The sequence below is a fragment of the Acanthopagrus latus genome, chromosome 18, assembly GCF_904848185.1.
Source record: "Acanthopagrus latus isolate v.2019 chromosome 18, fAcaLat1.1, whole genome shotgun sequence".
In the NCBI taxonomy this organism is placed as follows: Eukaryota; Metazoa; Chordata; class Actinopteri; order Spariformes; family Sparidae; genus Acanthopagrus; species Acanthopagrus latus.
The window spans coordinates 16,777,939-16,798,997 of NC_051056.1; the positions used below are offsets into that span (position 1 = coordinate 16,777,939).

The following is a 21,059-nucleotide window of genomic DNA, read 5'->3' on the forward strand; positions in this document are numbered from 1 at the left end:
GAGGTCACCGAAGCTGACCTCAGAAATGTTCCTCACACCTCCTCGGCCTCCCCCCCAACCCACCACCCACCACCCACAATGCACCCGCCCAGCACCAGATGGGAAGTGTGGCCGCATTTTGAAAGGGGCTGTGCGCAGGTTTACAGGCTGTTGCTCTGGCGGTGGGGCTGAAGGAATGAAATATTCATGTAGTCCAAAAAAAAAAAAGAAAAAAAGAAAAAAGAATGGACACCCCGGGACGGAGAGCGTGCCGATTTATTCAACTAAAGACCAGGCCTCATTACACTGCTGGCGGAGAGGCAGGTCACGGTGATTTTCTCTATCCAGAGCTCGACCCCGACTGTCTCAGAGAGGGAGAGAAGGAGGGAGGGAGGACGCTGAATGCCAAATTTATCCAAGTCCCCATCATCACAACATCTCTGATCTCCCACCGGACAGGTCCGCGGCTGCTGCCGCCGCTCTAGTGGTTCCTCTGCTGTAATGGATGACCTGATGAGTGATTAGCTCTTGTGTTGTGTCGGAGCAGTGACTGTCAGGAGGAGGGAGGGAAAGCGGGCTGCGGGCAGCATATGGGAGACGTGGGTGACACCGGGTTTGTGACACACAGAGGTGTGTAGCCCGTGCGAGGTGCCAGGGGACAACAGCTGATAGGCACAGGGGGCCACGTGACCAATCCAAATTAATTTACTGGGCTTGATTTGTTGTCACCCAGGAGACCAAATCTTATTATGGTGGTTATATGATGACGATGACGACGACGACGAAGAAGAAGAAGAAGAAGAAGAAGAAGACGGCATAATAAATGATTCATAAATCGCCCTGAGACAACTTATCGGTTATCATGGTCCTGCTATAGACAGGTGTGTCTCAGCCTGGCCTCCCACCTGTTCGTTTTATTACTCCTCTGCAAATAATCCGCGAAAATTGTCCACATTTTACTGTTTGTTTGGCAACAGATCCCTCCAGGGTCAGAGCCAATTAAGGAGCCAGTTCCTTTGCTCATGAGAGATGTCCGCAATCTTTTTTCCGCGGAACAGATCACGGATGATGATGATGATGATGATGGTGGTGGTGGTCCTTAAAAGTGTGTTCTTAACTGCACACAAAAACAAACTGTCAAACTATCTGATGAACTATGAAATCGTAAATCAAAAATCATAAGTCGGGGGAGGGAGGACAACAGAAAACTTTCATGAAAGTCCAGACTGCAGTCATAATTTGAACAACTTAGACATGCACACTTGCTACTTAATGTATTTCTGGAAAGATTTAAAAGGGCACTATGTAGTTTTAGAGACGATAAATGTAGATGGATTCAAAATAATAAATAGATTCTTCCATAAACCAGCCGTTCTCAGAGGAAAATAAGATCCACCAGAACATTGTCTGAAGCTAGACAGGTGGCAGGGTCCGCCACATATAAACAAAGTAAAACAGTATGAAATTGAGTTGAATAATAAACATACAAACTGACCTGAAAAGATTATGGTCAGTTTGTTTATTATCATTAATAATAATAATAATAATAATAATAATAATAATAATAATAATAATAATAATAACAACAACAACAACAACAACAACAACAACAACAACAACAACAATAATAATAATAATAGTATATTTTAAAAAGTCAGTGAAGATCTTTCTCTTCTGATTAAAATATCTACATACTGCACCTTTATAGTCCAGACTGCAGTCACACCTTGTTTAAACAGCTTTTGGCATGCTCACTTGTTACTTTATTTATTTATGGAGAACTTCGCTTAACAAGTTCATTAGATCAAACCAATTCCAAAAGCCACGCTCCGTCATGATTAATACTGTGCGCGCCCCTCTGTGTGGGGATAATAACAGTGTCGTGATTGAGTTACAATGCACAATGGGTGAAAGAAGAAGAAGAAGAGAAAAAAAACCCGTCGAGCTTTGTCTAATTGTTCCTTGACGGGGTCAGAGGGGACGGTGCGATTGGCTGCTGCCTCCTGAGGCTGCGGGGCTGTCAGGGCTGCTGGGAGTGACACCAAGGTGACTGTATAAAGTGCTGGCGCAGCAGTGCAGAGCGCTCCAGAGACCAGGGCACCAGCCAGAGTCTTCCCTGTGACCTCACCCAGCCGTGCGCCACCAGCACCAGCACCAGCACCAGCACCACATCGGGACATTACAGTGATGACTGCAAAGGCAGAGCTTTCAGGCTGGCCGGAGTACCCGGAGGACTTCAGCCTGCTGCAGCATCAGCGCAACCTGGCCCACATCAACTCCAAGACATGGATTTCCTCCAGCTCTCTGCACGCGTTCTCCAGGCGGGACGCAGACCTCTCGCTGGACAAACTTGCGCCCATGAGTGAACTCCCCGACTGCGTGTCCGCCTCCACAGAGACGGACTCCGACAAGGCGTCAGAGGGCGGCGCGGTGAGCCACTTCGGCCCCCAGAGACACAGGCGCGTCGCGGCCAACGCCAGGGAGAGGAGGAGGATGCACGGCCTGAACAAGGCGTTCGACGAGCTGAGGAGCGTCATCCCCTCCCTGGAAAACGAGAGGAAGCTGTCCAAGTATGACACCCTCCAAATGGCGCAGATCTACATCACCGAGCTGTCGGAGCTCCTGACAGGCGTGGTTCGCCCGGAGTGCAGGAGTCCAGACAAGACCGCCCGGAGGAATCTGATTCAGTCCCTGCAGCCCCCGAACCAGCTGACTGGGGACCAGCGGGACCCCTGCGCCTCCGTGGGCCACCTCATAATACTCGGCTCTCCATCTGACCTGGGGTCAAGTAAATCGACTTCTTCCAGCAGCAGTGATGGAGAGTCATCGCACTACAGTGACTTGGAGGAAAGTCAGAGCGGGAGACAGTAACAGAGACTTCACCTCCCCTGCAGATCCGATACAGACAGAACCAGATCTCACACAGTCAGACATGCTCTCCTGTCATTTAGCCTAGAAGATGCGCTGCCAAATGGGAAAAAAAAAGCAGGTAACACTCAAAGGAAAGTCTGAGGCGTTGAACTTTTGTCTTCCACGGGGCCATGATGAACTCCCACAGGCCTTTTCTTAATGCACTTTATGGCCTGAACCATCACTAAAGACATTTTCAGTGTCATTGGTGACATTTGTCTAAATTAACAAAAAAAAACAAAACAATTATTTTGATATTTATGTATAGCTATTTTATGCAGATTTGTTTTGCAATAATAATAATAATAATAAAAAATACTTGAAACATGAGTGTGCTGTGGGAATGTTTTTGATGCTGCATTTCATTTTTATGGCAGTGCTTCCTGCACATGGAGCAGACTGAAGCATCCATTTCCAAAAGGGCAGTATTCAGACCAATAAAAACAACAATGGTTCCTGGTGTTTACGGGCAGTAAACATTTGATTTACAAGGGATTTACTTTATTCACTTATAAATGATTTAGAAGCAAACACATAAACTGGGGGAAGCAACTCCAAGATATGTGTATATTTCATTTGATGTAACAAAGCTATTTATAATGAAACAGCCAGGTCTGCATTCAGCTCACACTGCAGGACATATTCTCAAACGAGCCAACATCCAGATATATAGACACACACGCAATGTACAGATGCCACAGACGGTAGTGGAAGAAGTACTGTTAAAAGCTTTAAAGAAGAACAGCTTTTTAGCGAAGTGAAGTAGTAGTAAAGTAGTAATGACAGTAAGTAAAGAAATACTCTGTCAGGTCAAAATTGCATTCAGAGTTTTTCTTAAAGATCCAGTTTGTAAGAATTCCCAGCTCGCCAATTGCTGATGCTTTCGGATGGCGGCCGACCTGACCCACATTCCAAAAGTATCTGTGTTTGATCATTTAATGTGCTAATTGGACCTTTAATGGATAAGTTCAGCAAAAAAAAAATAAATAAAATTCAGCCATTATCTTCTTTTGCTCAAGTCGGTAGACCTTTGTTGTCCACAAAACATTTCTGGAGCTTTACGGCAAAACAGCGTAGTAGCATTCTCCTAAACACTAACTCCTGAAATGTAAAAAATCAACTGAAAATAAACATAAAATGGCTCCATACAGATCATCAAGTATAAACCTCTAAAAAATAGAGTCTCTAAAATACCTAATATTATAACTTTTTAAAAAAATAATTTATTCAGACCTGTTTGAAGTTGAAATCATTACTGCAGCTGCCAATCTAAAGGTCTTAGCACGCACCCCGTTGTCAGTAGGTGCATGAGCTCAGCACCAACATCAAGGGTGGAGATATTGTCTCTTCAAATCAATAAGGGATCCCCAGACACCTGTCCCCATCAACTCCACATCTACTTCAGTTGAAGAGCAGAATGCTCCAGCGCTGTTTTGCTATAGAGCTCCAGAAATGTTTTCTGGCCTACGACATTCACCCAATGTTCCATCGGCATGGGGTCAAGTAGATAATGACAAAAAAAAATGTTTTGGGTGAAACTATCTTCAAGTAAAAGGACAACATTATTCGCATCAAAATATACTGAAAATACCAAAAGTAAAGGTGAAAAAAGGAGTGTTACAGCTGGTAGACGAGAGCTTATTTAAACTACTTTTGCGACTGCTGGGTGGCTTAATCCATAACAATACATCATCATATTCTGGTCGATTACATTTTGTTTTTAATAATCTGACTCTGCAAAGTAGTTTGAACTGTCAAAATAATTGCTGTGGACCAAAGAGAACAAAATTTGCCTCTGGGGTGTACTGGAGTATGTACAAATATAAAGTAACACAAAATGGAAACAAAACACAAAAAGTAAAGTACCGGTACCTCAACGTCATACTTCAGTAAATCTACTTTCTGTCGCTGCAGATAAGAACAAACAACTGCAAGCCAAGACCTGATGCCTAATGTTCCCAGATGAGGGATCTCAAAGAAATAAAGAAACTAATTAAGCTTTATGACAGTCTATCACGGGTAAAACTGTCTGTTAACTAATAGCCTACTGAGAAAATGTGGGGCTGGCCGCTCCGGAGGGAGGAAGTGGCTGGAACTTTGCCAGGTCCTTGGAAATGATTTCTGCCAGCCTGTGTTTAAAACTGCCAGGGGCCTCAGAGGGGGGAGTATTGCATGAGGAGCTGATGGCCTCCTCCATCTCTTTCATGTCATCCACTGCCTGTGCCTGCGCATTGTACCCTGGCTGGATGTAGTTATTCGCAGGGGGCTGACGCTGGTACCGGGCCCTGGGTGGGGTGAGGGGAGCAGCTTGAGGAATTGGGCAGGGAGGAGGCTGGGAAACACCGGAACAGTATAGGGTGGGTGATGGTGAGGAGTGCTGCAGCTGGGGATTTAAGGTAGAATCGTGTATTTTCACATCAGCATAGATGCACTCTATGTCTATGCTCGGTTTGGACTGATCTTTTCTGGTAGTAGGAGGGGTGGCTCTCTTTACATTGGAATAAAGGCTGTCGTCCAGGGAGTGATACCTCTCATCCTCTTCTTCCTCTCCCACAGCCTCCTTGCTGTCAGAGAGATATGGTTTACCTAGAGGTGGCTGCTTCAGGTTTAGTCGAGAGATGTCCTCAATAGTAGAGTAGTGGCAGGCAGACTCGTGGTCTGTCTTCACAGAAACGTATGCTGGATTACTGACAGGAGGAACGGTGGGCTGGTTGCTTGTGGTTGGGAAGTTGACAGGCGGCAGGGCGATGGCTGATCTCTGGATGCCGGCGGGCTGGATGGATGCACTTTTCTTCACAGAGCACTCATTTAATATTGTCTGGAAGATCTGCGGACCATGCCTGGACAGGAAGATGAACACGCCTTCTCCTGAGTCACAGCGTCGGCCTGCTTCGATGCTGAATCCACCCTGCAATCACATCCACATCTTAGAGGAAAGTTTTCTTGCAAAGAGGCAGATGAGAAGATAGATACTGCTTTAATATCTGTGTTGTACATAATAAGCAACAACTAGCACCTGCTCTACGGGAAACAACGCTCTTGTTTGTATTTTTTTAAAGGAGACATTCTACTCATTTTCAGGTTCATCATTTTAATCTGAGTTACTGCTAGAATGAGTTTACATGCTTTAGTGCTCGAAAAACTCATGACTCTCCTCCTACTGTACAGTGCCGTCTGAAACAGACACCGTTTTAGATCCTGTCTCTTTAAGCCCCTCCCCTCCTGAATGCCTTCTCTGATTGGTCAGCTCACATATGCCTGAGCCAGCACCTCAACAACAACAGAGCAGCTGTTCTAAATCAGTTCTTATGTGCCAACCTAGCTGCTTGGCATAAGGTTGGCAAATGTGTGACATGGTGATGTAGTGTGGTGTCACAAAGTCACGGAGGTTAAGGCGGGACTACTGATGAGGCGTTACAGGAGCAGTGTTTTCTGTGGGAGAGAGGAGCTTCTGTTGGTGCTGTTGGTGGACTTTTACCTTTTTGACGTTCAAGATCTTTTACATAATAATCTGTATAAAACACTAAAGCAAAGGGTAAAAAATGATAAAGCGTAACAGGTCTCCTTTCAAACCAATCACACTAGTTTTAAGCAGTATAAAAAGCCGAGGATGCAGCAACAAATTCCGGCAAAAGGAAAGATAATAACTGCTAGCTTGTTTACATTCTATCACTAGCAACTGAGTTGGGGTCACAGTAAGTTGATATTGTTAGCATTTGAGGTTTTTGTTTTTTGTAGAGATAAGGATTTTGAAAGTTAACATGTAGATGTAGGGAAAGGGAAAGATAATCCTGACTGAAACAGTGAGCTGAGAGTAGGCTTATACCCACAGTCACCATCCGGGGATTCAGGCTAGGCCGACATAGGACTGATAACGGGAAAACAGTTGAACGAAATTCAACATGACAGCACTGCTTAAGCTCGCTAATATAGCATGCTGTATCTTTGTTTTATCTGTACAAAAAACAGTATCAGTATCAGTATTGTATCTTGTTGGAGCCACCTGCCCATTAGCTTAGCTTACCACAAGACTGTAAAAAAGGGAAGTAGGGGACAATAGCTAGCATTGTTCTGCTGAACGTAAAACTGTAAAAAAAAAAAAAAAAAAAAAACAACAAAAACATGGCGCTTTGACAGTTTGGTTCTGATGTGCCATAAACAAACAAGATATAGCATGTTAACTGGTTGTAGAGGTGCTGGTGGATATATTTTGTTGCCGTTGGACAGAGCCAAGCTAGCTGTTTCCCTCTGTTTTATGTCTTTATGCTAGCTGAAGCTAACCAGCTAATGGCTCAGTGTGGTATCAGTCTTCTCAGCAAGAGAGCCAATAAGCCTATTTTCCAAAAGGTCAACCTATTCCTTTAAAGATATTAAAATGATGTATACTGGATTTCAGGTTTATTGTGACTATGGCGACGCAGTTTAAATTCATTCTTGTGTCTGATATGGGGGGAATATAAGAACTTCCTTACCTCTACCTGTCCAAATTTGCGTAACAGCATGTATGGCCAGCAGTAGATGGTGTGGCCAGTGTTGATGTCCAGCAGTGTCAGAGCCTGTTTTTCTGGCCTGACTAGATACTGTCCAGACAGCTGGCACCTCCTGGACGCTTCAGTGCTCTGGATAGTAACTTGGTACTGGTTCGGAGGAGGCTTCCGATCTAAGGATGAGCAGACAGCAAAATATTTGCCTTTACAAATCACAGCACGCTGCTGTTAGTGCAGCGTCACTACACATGAAAGTATTCATTTATCTATACGAGGTCTGAGCGGCAATACATCAGCAAAGGGAATAACTGTACACCAAATACATTCTCACACGGAAAAAATGCTGATTTAAAAGTCGCTTGCACTCCACTAATCTCCCCATGTGACTGGGCTGCCTGGATTTTTCAGGAAAAATGTAATCCATTAGGAAATAAAAAGAAATAAATTTGTTTAAGCCAGAGCTTGCTGACACTAATACATTCTGGCATTCATGTTTGAATAAATTAGTGGCTATAGCTACTGCTCACACATATTCAAGCTTTCTGCTGAAGTCTTGAATTTCTGATGACATCCAAAACCTCACTGCTTGCTTTTTCCTTGGTCTGTTTCCCTTTATTGTAATCCATTCACCAAATTAGTTTTACAACCTTATTAAATGATAATTCGAGTTCTTACAACCTGAGACCAATTCGAGTATTCTTGGCTACGACAACACTCTGCTCAACAGGTTATGTGCTGATATGAGAGCGCTGCCGCATCACTACAGTTTATTTTGATGGGGCAAAAACCAGTCAGTCTAATAAATCATGAAAAACCGGCCAGAGTATCTACATCGCTTTAAAAGGCAAAAGGAAATGCACATGTAATGTAAGTATAAATTGCTCATTGCTGTATTAAACCCTGCTCCTGCAACACATCAGATGCTTTCCCCCCTTTTTCTCAACCCTTCTCACCCATCAATCATTTTTGTACTGTCCTTTAGCAATTGTATCATGCTTGCGGATTTTGTGAATATCTTAAAAGTATTGATTAAGGTGTCAAGAAGCTTGATTTTTGGTTGGACCACAGCGAGGCCAGAGGCAGCTGTGCAAATATGAATGTCTGACTCACTGAGAAAGTGATGAAGTTACAACATCCTTCGGTCAAGTTTTGTTGCTCTTGAGTTGTAACAAACGTTAGTAACGCACCATAACTCCAGATTCTATGAGTATCAGCAAAGCCCTCCGAGGCAGTCGCGGGTAAGTTCATCTCTCACTTGCGCAGCAATGACGAGTTTTAGTCTGGAGATGACCCGTCTTGGTCTCACCTTGTGAATAAGATGCTCCCTTTCCTCAGCGAGTGTAAGCTGGCAATAGACAACTTTGTTTGTTTAAACTGATCATTCTGAAGTAAACACTGATTGCACAATGCGATGGTGTAAAAGAAATGACATGATACACACATATGGATCGGTTTCCAATAATCCCTGTTGTCACTACACTACACGTCCTGCACATTGGGCTTATTTTTTCCCGCAAAAACAATGGACCGATCACATCACAAAGGAAGCGTGTCTGCCATTGCACAACCAAAACACGAAGAGGCAACAACTGGAAATTTACACTGCAAAAGAAAAAGAACCTGCTGACGGAGTAGACAAAGACGGTGAAGAGGGACACACGAGAGTGAACGGACGGGCATTCACTCAATGGAAAGCGCCAGTGTTGTGTTGTGTCTGTTCCCTCACTCGTATGTGTTTCCTCTTACCATCGGGACTCGAAATGGTTCAATTATGGTTCTTATTATTTCAACCAGGTGTTTTACTTTGCCTTTTTTAATAGCACTGAGATCCTGTTTTCGGGCTCAAATTTGGATTCTTACCTTTTGCTTTGGCAGCTTAGACAGAATGAATTTGAAAAGTTGCCTGTTTGCGCTTTAAGGAGTTACTGCATATAACTAATGTTCTACTTGGTACACACTTTGCCCTCTGAGCCAGATATGGCCCATGCCCCTCCCTCCTTGGTCTGCAGAATACCCACAAGCACAAAATACACCGGCTTCGTGAGAAATCAATAACCAGTCTGAACTCAAATGCCCATGGTTGCCACAGAGACAGAACAATACCTGATAGTCAGTGTGAGGGAAAAGAACTGAAAAATCAACAGAAAACCTACTGGTGTGAGACGCGGAGACGATGGTTTCGCTCTGTGACAGCACAGAGAGAAAGCAGCTCTACGCGCAGAGAGACAGGAGGCAGTTAATGCATCCCGGATAACAATCACTCTGACAAAACACTCATTACAGAGTGAGTCAGAAAAGCGAGAGAAATCCTGCAGATATCCTGAATTAAGAGCATGGGGAGTTAATTAGAAAAGCTATATTTAGAGTTAGTACTTCTGATCAGACATCTTTAGATATCAGTGGAAAATATCACTTTTGCAACCACATTTATGACTTTTGTTTTTACTCAAATGCAGCCGAACCATGTTATGTGATATGCTCCTTAAGTAAAAATAAATTATTTCAGAATATCACTTATCAGCATTTCTTATCAATGAATTCATATTATTGACGCTGTCAACCACTGACCACACATGGTCCAGCAATATACTAGGCTGTGACTAAATATGTAAGAATTGGCCACCTGTCAGTTCATACCCAAAACAAAAAGTGTGAAGATTATCCCCAGAGCAACTGCTGCTAACTGTAGCCACCATTAGCTGGTTAGTTCAGTTAGCCATGCAGCTAGAAGTCCAGACAGTAAGTTTGGAGGACCGGGGGAGCGTTGGTGCTTATGCTGCTAGCACGCGTCTGAGCGGGAATGGCCAGAGCTAGCTGGTTAGCATGCTAACTTCAGTGGATATCTCTTCAATGTAATACCATCTGAATATAAATTAGGGACAAGAATTAAACTATCTGGGCCCAAAAAAATCAGACCACTCTCCCTCCCACTTACCTCTGTAAGATAGTTAATTGCTGAGTCTCATTCCCAACTTGGGTTGGTACGTCAGGCTGGCTGGCTACCAGCCTTAAGCCTTATTTGATGGGTTGTTAATGAGACCAGATTATCAACTCTCTTACAATTTTGACCTTTAAGGTAACCACCTTGTAGGCTGGAAGACATTTTTTTTAAATTGATTAGCTCTGGTCTTCAGACTGATGAACATTACCTGTTTTCCAGGACGAGTAAAGTTCATTGTCCTCCATTGTCAAGCCATTTCCTCTCTCGAAACCCCCTTTGTCTGATTCTCCAGGATCCTTCTGTAAACACAGTGGCAAGGTAAACATTACAAGGACTGTACACTAAGCTCTTATCTTTGTTTTATGACCTTTAAGAGGTAAGATGCAAGAAAGTACACAGCTTGTGCAAGCACAAGAATTAGAGAAGTGAGGTGACAGAAGTTACAGATACTGTATTAACTTCCTCATTGTGCTATCTATCTCTGATTGTGGGTAAGGTTTATCCCCACCTTTCCCAAATGATAACAGTAAAACAGAAAAGAGCACAGTTGCACTGGTCAAGAAAAGGGATGCATGATACCTGGAAGGCTAGAACACAGAGGGCTTTCAGCCAGTCCTGGCTGGCTGTGGAGGCCAGGGTGTAGTTGCACTGAACGGTGTTTAGGTAGAAAGCTGTGCACCCAGCAGGGCAGGACTCCTTTGGAGCAGGATCGGCACTGAGGCAGTCCCGGAGACGCACCACTTTCCTCTCTGGTGTTTTCTGCCAACTGATCTTCATCTGGTCTATGACTGCATTGTTGTCAAGTACGGTGCAGAGCTCCAAGCGCCCAACTCCTGTGGGGCTGGGTTTAAAAAGCACTGCCCACATCTTCCGCCATGATCTCTGGTGCAGATGACAGCAGGAGCAAATGGAAGAAGTGACCGTTATTACGTGGGCTCTCTGGCACTGTTTTTGACTGGTTTACATCCTCTATCATGTTATGACATTAGCAATGATGGCATCTGTTTCTGTTGTTACACAGATGACACACTGCTCTATGCTTCCGCTTCACATGATGAACTGAGTCTTGCCAACATTGTAGAATTTTAACAGTCAATCATTGGATGGATCTGTTTGACTGCTTTCTCTCCTAACACTACACCTCTGGTTAAAAACCGAGAGCTTGTTTTAGGTCACACCATTTCTCTCACAGGAAACACGCTCACTTTTGTTTGTGCACATCTTGATTATTACGATGATTATTCACCCTCTGGCTTGAAAACAGCCTCCCTGTAGATTTAAGTGTGTACGCAACTGTTTTATAGACAGACAGTTAATAAATATTCTTGTTGAGCATCCTTTTACCTACAGGATCATTAGCCTTATGTTTCATCAGCTTATTGTTTCTTCTTTATTATCACTTCATTAGTTTATAATCATCACCCTTATTTTGTATCTTGTCTGTTGTTTTTAACATTTCAGCTTGTTTTCTGTTTATTTCATGTCTGTTCTGAAGCACTGTGTGTTTCATATCTTTGTTCAAAATGTACCAAATACAAAGTATTATTTAAATCTGCATTACTGTCACATTGCTACCGCTTGAATTTTGCACAATATGTTCCTGATGTTCGACTAAGGGCCAGGATGTTGCAGAAACTATCCCTGTGCCCATTTGCAGCCACATTCATAGTTTTTGAGGGGGAGTTAAAAAAACACACCAGAGGCATTTTCACAAACTAATATTGATCCAAAATATAATTCATCACACATTAGTCGTCCTCTAAGTTCTTTACGGAGCAAAATAGCATCGTGGGTGAAGTTCACAACACTTCACGAGTTAACATATTGCCACTCTTAATAACCCCTCTTAACATCTTCATGAACATTTAAAAATATCAAGGTTGACAGCTCAAACCACAAGATGTCTTCAATGATGTGGTTGCAAAGACGTGTCCTATCCTTTCCATCAAGAGTGAAGTTGACAGCTGTAACAGCTCTGATAAAGTATCAGCCGACTAAACATTCACATTAGCTTTAACTCAAAGGTTTTAGAAGTGTCTTTGCATGAAATTACTTTGCATTTTATATGCTTCATATCATGATTTAGAATCTCTGAAAAACATTTTTATTGCCGAGCATTTGCTCATTCAAGGAGTTGAAGAGCAAAATGCTGTTAACTTTTCGACAAACAAGCTGTTGAGTTACAATATTGACTCCAAACACACTCCAAACATCATTTCCTTCTTTTTAAGTACGTTCAATTTCAATTTCAGTTTCTGTAAAACTTACTTTTCCAAACTTGACTCCCTGAAGGTACAGCATCCCTTCCTTGAAGATGACGTCCATGCTTGTGTGCTTTGTCTGTAAATCCTTCAGTGTAGCACAACCTGTTTCTCTGTGGTCAAGATGTAACTACCCAGGAGGCTAACATTAGGTTTACAATGCTGCTATAGTTTCCTTTATGTCACCACCAGCTAACATTCTGATGTGAACTTGTGTAAGTCTGACTGGGCTTAAAGCCAGGATATCTCTGATCAGCTATTGCAAAAGACTGAGGTTGTGCATTGTTTTTTTTTCTTTTTCATTTTTAGTAAAACTTCCTTTTACATTCTTCTGCTGGTTTTAGCAACTTCCCCACATAACTAGCATCACACCTTTAAAAGTCGCAAGGAACAGAATAGGGGCAGGTATACAGGTTTTATTTACAATTATTATCAAAAATGTATTTTACAAAGGCTACACATATGTATGTATGACAGAGGCCAGGCAAGGTAAAGGTTAAAAAAAAAAAAGAGCAATCGATTTCCTGACGAACCTCCAGACTAAATTTAGCTGATGATAAGAATACACTTCCTTTGTTCAGTGACATGACACATGTACAGTTTTTCTCAGAAGTGAATTCCTTTTAGTTTTGCAGGGTCTTTCCTCCAACGGAAAACACTTAAAAGTCCATTGAGCTATGAGCCAGGTAGTCTTTCCGCCCGATGTTTGTGACCTGCTTCGTCTGCATGGCCTCCAATTTTGGACAGTCTGTGATACGATGACCCAGACCACCACAAAATGTACAGCCCCTCTCTCCTGTGAAACCACAACAACCACGTACGTTAGAAACTGGCTACTGTTAATCTTAAAATGATTATGTTGGCTAGAACATTTATAAATGAAACACAAAGTGGTCACAGGGTAACATGTAAGTGTGAAATCACCTCCGATGTCCAGCATTGTCTCGTCTCCCGTCTGGAGCACCTGGAGGACCGGAGGAACCTTCTGTTTGGCTTCAACTAGCAGGGCTTTAAGATCCATCAGTACTGACTCATCTACAGGAAACGACAGACACTCACTGTTAACTTTACCATACCTGAAAATATTCTAAAAAAAAATACTATTATCAAGAGGATTTATTAGATTTTTGTCTCAGTTGGTATTCTTCCTTACCACAGCCTTTGTTAATGAACGTAGTGGCAATACCGGTCTTGCCAGATCGACCAGTTCTTCCAATTCTGTGGACTGAAATACAACAATTTTATGAACCAAACTTTGAGTGATATAAGGAGTTTTGATGACAAACTTTCAGAAGATCAGGACATATTTAACAGCGCTGCTGGAGAGTTTTTAAGCCCCTCAGAACTGTCTGTGCTTCTGCAGGAATGTGAACATAAATGAGATCAGATCTTCATTCAAGCCTCAAAACTACATGTACTGTGTGGACACATTATAACAAATCTAAGGTAAACTTATTCAAAGGTTTGTGAACCTCTCGCATTATCAGTTTGATTTAAAAGAGGTGTAATCACAGTCGAGTGCTTCAGACAATAAGATGACAATTAGATGCGACTCCCACTGAAAGAAGATAAATGTTATGGAGATTAACTTAATCTTAAATCTGGTCTTCATCACACATTTATGGAAGTGTGCCATGCATCAACCAAAATACATTTCTGCAGCAGTGTTGATGGTCACCAGGCTGAAAAGGTTACAAACCCATTTTTAGAGAAATGTTACTCTCCCCAGGAGTGGTCATCCAACAAAAAACACTCCAAGAGCGAAGTGTTCAATACCCCAGGAGGTTACAAAGAATCCCAGGGTATCTTCTAAGGATCTACGGGCCTCTAATGCATTTGTTAATGTCAGTGTCCAACTCCCCCCCAAATCAGATAAACACTCATCAAGATTGGCATCTATGGCCAGATAGCAAGGAGAAAGTCGCTGGGACTGATCAACAGTAACAGAAAATGTTTGGGTGAAGTTATTGCTCAAGATGGTCACACCAGGTAACCTGAAACCTAAGCATCACATTTTTGTTTCATTATTTACATGGGATAATTTCATATAATTTTTTTTATATGCATCTGTTTAACTGCCTTCTCTTAATTTAAATTTAGAGCTTCAGAACTAACTAAATTTAGAAAAAAAAATGTGTTAAAGATGTTCTAGCAACACGGGATACATTTTACACCCTCTTACCATAGTTCTCTATCTCCTCAGGCATGTCGTAATTCACTACATGCTGTATAGCTGGGAAATCCAGACCCTTGGAGGCAACGTCTGTGGCTACTAAGACATCTTTCTTTCCTTCTTTGAACGCCTCAATGGCTTTTGTTCTTTCCTCCTGGTCTGAAAAACAAACAACATATGTTGCCACAAAAAACAATCTTTTGCAAGACAATGACAAATGGAAACATGATGAAAGCATCTGTGGCGACTTCCATGGAAATGTGGTGCAACTGTGAAGCAGAAGTGGTGACATCTGCAACCAGAGTGACATCTGGTGGTGATGACGAGCAACTACAGGGATGCTGAAAAAAAAGACTGTGGGCATGAAGGGGCTTTGGGCACTGGCTTTGACATTCCTCCATACACACATAAGCTCCTCATGTACTATAACTACAAACTGATTGCCGAGTGTCGCATTGATTAGAATAGAGGTTTTGCAGACCTTTTCCTCCATGGATTGCCACCGCCTCCACTCCTTTGAGCAGCAGATACTCATGAATGGCATCGACATCAGCCTTCTTTTCAGCAAATATGAGCACCTGTCAATGTGAAAATGTAATATTTTGTAACATCCGACATGTTTGAGTCGTGGTTGTTTGGTATATGTCACTGTCAAAACATGTGAAGATACTGACAGGAGGTGGTGTTTTCTGGAGACACTCGAGCAGGTACACCATCTTGGCCTCTTCTTTGACGTATTCCACTTCCTGCACACACCCAAACACACACACGCGCGTTAGCTATTATCATTTCCATTTCACATAATTTTCCACATCGGTGGCTTTGTAAATTGTATGCTATGAATTGCCCTGACTGAGACAAAAAACCTTTCATTCAGTGAAGAAAATTAACATACCTGGATGACATCCAAGCTGGCAGCGCCGGCCCTGCCCACGTTGATAGTGATGGGTTTGACCAGAGCGCTCTTGGCAAAGTTCTGGATCTTCTTGGGCATGGTGGCGCTGAAGAGCAGAGTTTGTCTTTGTCCCTTGACACAGAAATAACAAATTATTGAACATTCATTTCTGGTAAGGCTCACAAAAGGCTAAATCTCCCAAGTTCACTTTTCTTGATCTTATTTTGAAAAAAAAAAAAAAGAAAAGAAAAGAAAAAAAAGTCTCCACTGATTGAGTCCACCAGCTGGAAGATGGATTTACTGGCCAACTACATTTTGGAGTGCCTAGATGATGATGAAATATGTTGCCTCTCAAAGCATCAGGACTGCATAATAAACAACTTCTAGCAGTGCTACAGATAAATAAGGGAGAGTCTGTCAGCATGGCCAAGTTCTGCTCGAAAAAATACATTGACCAGCCGAATTTAAGGACACATTTAGTAGAAATGCCAAATAGCTTTCAAGTTTGTTAATTAAAATAAAGTGGTGATTGTGGTCAAACAGCTAAAAATAAGGAATTTATCTCCATCTTTGAGAGTATCATCCAGTGTGCGGCTTATTTGAAGTTATGTCACTGACAAATATTATGCAGAGGACGACCTCACCTTGAAATAGGAGAAGATGGTTCTGATGTCTTCTTCGAAGCCCATGTCAATCATCCTATCAGCCTCATCCAGAGCCAAGTAGCGGCAGATGTCCAGACTCACCATCTTCTTCTGCAGCAAGTCCATCAGTCTGCCAGGGGTTGCGACCATCATGTGGACGCCACTATATCCAAGAGGAGATACCAGTTCAGATGGAAAATGTCCTAAAAAAGCCATTTACTGCGTATATTTTTAAAACACATTATTCCAGTTCTTAATGCATTTTGTCTTAACCTTTTCATGTTTGTCTATTTTCTCGCCCTCTAAATAAATTATTGTTGCTGAATTGCCCATTTTTGCTTTTACTGAAATTCTGGATAATAGATATAAGCAGATTGTTTTTCACTTTCACATCTCTTCACCCATACTTACTGTTTTACTACCTCCATCTGCTCCTTGACAGACATTCCTCCGATGCAGAGGGCAGTGCGCAGCTGAGGTGCTCCCTCCTCCTCCAGCAGCTTGCAGTAGTACTCGATGATGCCGTGAGTCTGCCTCGCCAACTCTCGCTGGAACAAAGGGGAGAGCATTAAAATCAGATATGCTTAGTTGTGAAAAGGCAAGGCTTGCTCAGAGTCAACGCCATCTGTTTGGAGTGGAAACAGAAAAAGTGTATGTGCCATTGGTGGTTATGTACAGTTTTAAAACGTATTCAAAAGTTTGGAGGGAGACACCTGAAGTCACCCGCTACAATCTGAGCTGTCTCATCGATTAAATAGTTTTGTATGTCTTACAGAGGGACAGATGATGAGTCCATACGGTCCCTCCCTCTTAAAGAAAGGCAGCCTCTTCTCCTGCTCCAGGGAGAACATGATGATGGGCAAAGTGAAGACCAATGTCTTTCCAGAACCGGTGAAGGCGATTCCAATCATGTCTCGACCTGACAGACTACAGACAAAATACTGTCAATTCATGAATGGTTTACATTTACTTAAAATACATTATACATTCCACAATCCACTTTAAAAGTGCGTGCCCATTTACTGTACTTACACTGTGGGGATTCCTTGAATTTGAATCGGCGTGGGATGCACAATGCCCTTCTTTTTCAAACCTTTTAGAATTGCTGCAACAACAGATTATTTGCCAGTTGTTAATCACGTCGAAGTGCCAAAATTCTCCGTACAAGGCGGACAGTGTGCTGTTAATGTGCAGGAGACGGAATGTCTTGTAACCTGGCGGAAACTTCATCTCCCTGAAGCTTTTGATTGGAGCAGGGATGCCATCTCCATCAACCAGAATGTGAAACTTTTTCCTGACGCGCTCATGTCGGGTGTCCGGCATGTTCAGGATGTAGCGTGGAGCTTTCCAGCTAAAATGAACATTCAGGTTGAATCAAATATTAAAATAAATAATAAATAAATAAAGTATCATTATTTTTTCACTGATGTCAGACTTACCTTGTTTTTATGGGATCGTCATATATGATACCTTTGGCCATTTCCTTCACAGACATCAGAGCTGACAGACGAAAGGGAGAATTCGTTTTGCAGCCATATCAACATCTGGATGTTTATCAGAATAAACCAGATTAAGAATTTGACATGGCTTCACAGGAATTTGAATATACCTCTGCCCTCTGCAACACTCTCAAGAATCTTCTCTTCCTCTTTCAGCTGTTTCTCCTTTGCAGACTCCTTGCGGGCTGTAAATACAAAAACACGATACAGGTGAGACATCAGAGAACCATGACGTTTAATGAGCAGTGTGATAATAATGTGTCAAGTTAGTTGTAGGGTTAAAAGAAATGAAGGGGCAACAATCATAATCCAGAGTAGTTTGTGTATGAACGCGCTACCTTCTGCTTTTTCCTTAAGGTGCTGATGCTGGTCGAGGAGACTGACATTGGAGCGTGGACCAAGACCTTCATCCTCATCCCTCTGCTCCTCCCCGCTGTCTTTCTGCTCCTCGTCGACTGCCTTTCCCCGCAGGCGCAACATCTTTTGTAGCTGCCAGGTACGCGTTCAAAAAATGCATTAAAATTGTTCCAAATGTTGAAATCTACATATCTGACAGTGTTGAATTTACTGAGATTATTTGTATGCAGGGTAATATTATGAGGTCAGGCTTTGCTGTGACACTGACAAAGAAACAAGTATACAATGGAGAAAGGTTGGCCATCGTCTCTGATCTGCTTAATAAGGTCTTGACCCCTATACCAAACCACTGGATCGAAATGGTGCATCCTTACAACGGACAGTAACTTACCATTTGCTGTTTTCTTATTTTGACTGGAACATACGGAACATAGTCATCATCCTCCGATCCTTCGGAGCCGGACTGGCCATCCTCATCATGGGACCTCTGCACAAGCACATTGCATTTTTATCAGTAGTGTTACTTTTTGTTTCCCCTTCTACAGAGGTTACCTGACCGCATTCAACCGGATGGCCTTCAAACACATCCAGTAGAAGCCCTTGAGATATATGTTTGCATATTATCCAATGCAGAAAAAACAGCAGGTACAGAAAGTTTTTTTTTTTTTTTTTTTTTTTAATCTTTAGCTGCAATAATGGTGTTTAGCTTAGCAGTCATCCATGGCTTGCTTTTACCAAAGCTTGGCAGTGGACAAAAATATATCTCTATGATTTTATTCTCATGTGGTAAGCACGTTATAAACACAATGAACAATTGCTAGGACATAATTGAAAACAACTGTTATTTGTTTTGTTTTCAGAATGAATAGTTTGTAGTAGTGATGGCAAGAGGTACTACACAATGTACTGTCCATCACTTCCACTATTTCACCTTCCGTCCATTGAGTTTGTCAACAATAATTAACTGTTTTCAAAGGAGATATGCGAGTAGTTACATATATATGTATATGTATACACACGTGTGTGCAGAGATACTTAAGCTTCGCTGCTTCACACTTGCGTGAATTGCAAACATCACTGTAGCTGATATTGAAGGAGCACTTTAATTGTGCCTTTTTAAGCGTTTGTTTTCAATATAAGAATGTTATAAATGAACGGAAAACTCTTTAAAGCGTTATTCTAATGAGCTAACTCTGACACAATTGCTGGCCAATATTTCTGAGATCACTTCTAACTTTTGTGCAATAACAAACGTCGCAAATACGTATTGACCGTGGATCTCGTAGCATTTTGGCTAGTCGTTTGTGTAGCTTTAGCAGTTTACACACTCACATAAAATGTGGTTGCAAATTGCACATTGTTTAATCACTTAAGTTTCACGCTATCTATAGATCCGTGACCACGCTTAAAATATTGTTTAGGAACGACATACGAGTGTTGAAGGATACTTTAAACCTTGGCTAGCTCGCTAACTTTAGCTAGTGTTAGCTATTGCAACCTCCTCACGATGTGAACGACAGAATACGCTTAACTTACCTTTTTGGGTCGATTTTCGGTCTCCATTTTATTTCTGAATAAAATGTCGATCCTCGCGTACTAAAGCCACAGAATTACAGACCAAATACTCGGCAAACAACTCAATAAATATAGCTAATCCACATGTTTACACCACACAACACAGGAAGCCTTGATACTCTACGGACCGCTGGAAGGGTCAAACCTCATCGAGACGCCGTGTCCGATCATTGCAAAGCGACTCGGTCGGACTGTGCACATTCATGTGAACCAAACTCAAAAGATAAACGTAGAAAGCAAACACCACACTTTATTTTTGTCAAAACTGTATTGTTTTAATCTTTCTGAACGAAAGATTTTTCACAGTATCAAAAGTGAATTTTAAAAAAAGAAAAGCCAACATACACTTGGCTATTATTGATATAGTATAAATCTACATTCGAAACATTAAGATAATCTTCTCTAATTGTATATAACCTGGAAAGCATCAGCGATGTTATATGAAAACAAAATCTCATCACAGATTCAAGAAAGAAATTCTTCCATCTCAATGAAAGCCATCAGCTGAAAACATACTGGTGTCAATCTCAAGCTCTCCTCCCATAGGTCATCAATTCTTCAGTGATATTTGTCATTGAAAGATTATCAAGAACTTGGACTTCAGATAGGCTAGCTGAGGCACAAGGTGCCACCAAGATCACAGTAAGGGGAAAGGAGTAGTATGGATGAAAATATCTCTCTCACTCACACACACACACACACCCCAGAAACGCATGACAAAGGCTCAAAAGGGCCCAAAATAATCACTCAGTATGTACAAGCATTGAAATTAAATGCGTCAAACAACGTGTGATGGTTCCAACATCAAAATTAACAATGCACACTGGTGTGACTGTCACGGCTGGGATATAGGAGTTAAAATAACAGTTTAGGAGTGAGAAAATTGTGGTAAAAATACTTTCTACTACAGATGGCAGAGTGTATACTGGATATCACTATAAAAGAGAGAATTGTTTAAGATCAACACCAAGGAGGGATTGACATTGAAGCAACTGACACACTCAACTTTGCCCGAAACAGGACTAGGGAACAGTATTTAGATTTCTCTGTTCTACACATCATGCATGGGAACATATCTGCATGGTACTTAATTGGATTTGTATATATATTTTTTAAGCATTCTGTGAGCCAAGTGTCATACACCGTAAATTATATTTTCCTATAAGGTTTCTATTAGCGTCGTTGGTGCACTGAAAACTGTCAAACATTCATGTGTTTTTTTAACATAATTTCAAGGTCTCATACAAAAAGGCAACAGTGTAGCAGGTAGCTCAAGTGTTTTCAGTTTTTTCTCACTGACTGCAAAATCATTTGGTGATCAAAAATAAATAAAAAAGT

The 21,059-nt window shown here is 41.8% G+C and overlaps 3 protein-coding genes across 3 annotated transcripts; 1 reads left to right on the forward strand and 2 right to left on the reverse strand.

The window, feature by feature from the left end:
- Positions 1–1,819: 1,819 nt before the first annotated feature.
- atoh1b (atonal bHLH transcription factor 1b) lies at positions 1,820–3,127 on the forward strand. The gene has a single exon (XM_037076083.1). It carries the CDS (start codon positions 2,167–2,169, stop codon positions 2,848–2,850), a length of 684 nt encoding a protein of 227 aa, XP_036931978.1. The 5' UTR covers positions 1,820–2,166; the 3' UTR covers positions 2,851–3,127.
- Positions 3,128–3,263: 136 nt separating this feature from the next.
- Positions 3,264–12,855, reverse strand: dok3 (docking protein 3). The gene is made up of 5 exons (XM_037076082.1): positions 12,586–12,855; positions 10,897–11,199; positions 10,526–10,616; positions 7,362–7,549; positions 3,264–5,797 (listed from the first exon to the last, which is right to left on the reverse strand). The coding sequence occupies exons 1-5, from the start codon at positions 12,640–12,642 to the stop codon at positions 4,934–4,936; spliced, it is 1,503 nt and encodes a 500-aa protein (XP_036931977.1). The 5' UTR covers positions 12,643–12,855; the 3' UTR covers positions 3,264–4,933.
- Positions 12,856–12,979: 124 nt separating this feature from the next.
- LOC119006931 (probable ATP-dependent RNA helicase DDX41) lies at positions 12,980–19,883 on the reverse strand. The gene is made up of 17 exons (XM_037076081.1): positions 19,683–19,883; positions 18,538–18,633; positions 18,128–18,278; positions 17,900–17,974; positions 17,730–17,790; positions 17,505–17,641; positions 17,323–17,395; positions 17,064–17,217; positions 16,702–16,838; positions 16,291–16,453; positions 15,647–15,778; positions 15,426–15,497; positions 15,233–15,329; positions 14,761–14,910; positions 13,732–13,803; positions 13,503–13,613; positions 12,980–13,374 (listed from the first exon to the last, which is right to left on the reverse strand). Exons 1-17 carry the CDS (start codon positions 19,707–19,709, stop codon positions 13,238–13,240), a joined length of 1,845 nt encoding a protein of 614 aa, XP_036931976.1. The 5' UTR covers positions 19,710–19,883; the 3' UTR covers positions 12,980–13,237.
- Between the last annotated feature and the right edge of the window lie 1,176 nt (positions 19,884–21,059).

Excerpts from the sequence above, each read along its gene's own strand:
- atoh1b (XM_037076083.1), top strand. The coding sequence starts at position 2,167 with ATGACTGCAAAGGCAGAGCTTTCAGGCTGGCCGGAGTACCCGGAGGAC.
- dok3 (XM_037076082.1), bottom strand. The coding sequence starts at position 12,642 with ATGGACGTCATCTTCAAGGAAGGGATGCTGTACCTTCAGGGAGTCAAG. Across the intron at positions 10,617-10,896 it reads TCTGTGTTCTAGCCTTCCAG|AAGGATCCTGGAGAATCAGA; the intron begins GTATCATGCATC and ends CTGTGTTTACAG. Across the intron at positions 7,550-10,525 it reads TTACTCGTCCTGGAAAACAG|ATCGGAAGCCTCCTCCGAAC; the intron begins GTAATGTTCATC and ends GCTCATCCTTAG.
- LOC119006931 (XM_037076081.1), bottom strand. The coding sequence starts at position 19,709 with ATGGAGACCGAAAATCGACCCAAAAAG. Across the intron at positions 17,642-17,729 it reads GACGATCCCATAAAAACAAG|CTGGAAAGCTCCACGCTACA; the intron begins GTAAGTCTGACA and ends TGTTCATTTTAG. Across the intron at positions 15,779-16,290 it reads CCATCTTCTCCTATTTCAAG|GGACAAAGACAAACTCTGCT; the intron begins GTGAGGTCGTCC and ends TTCTGTGTCAAG.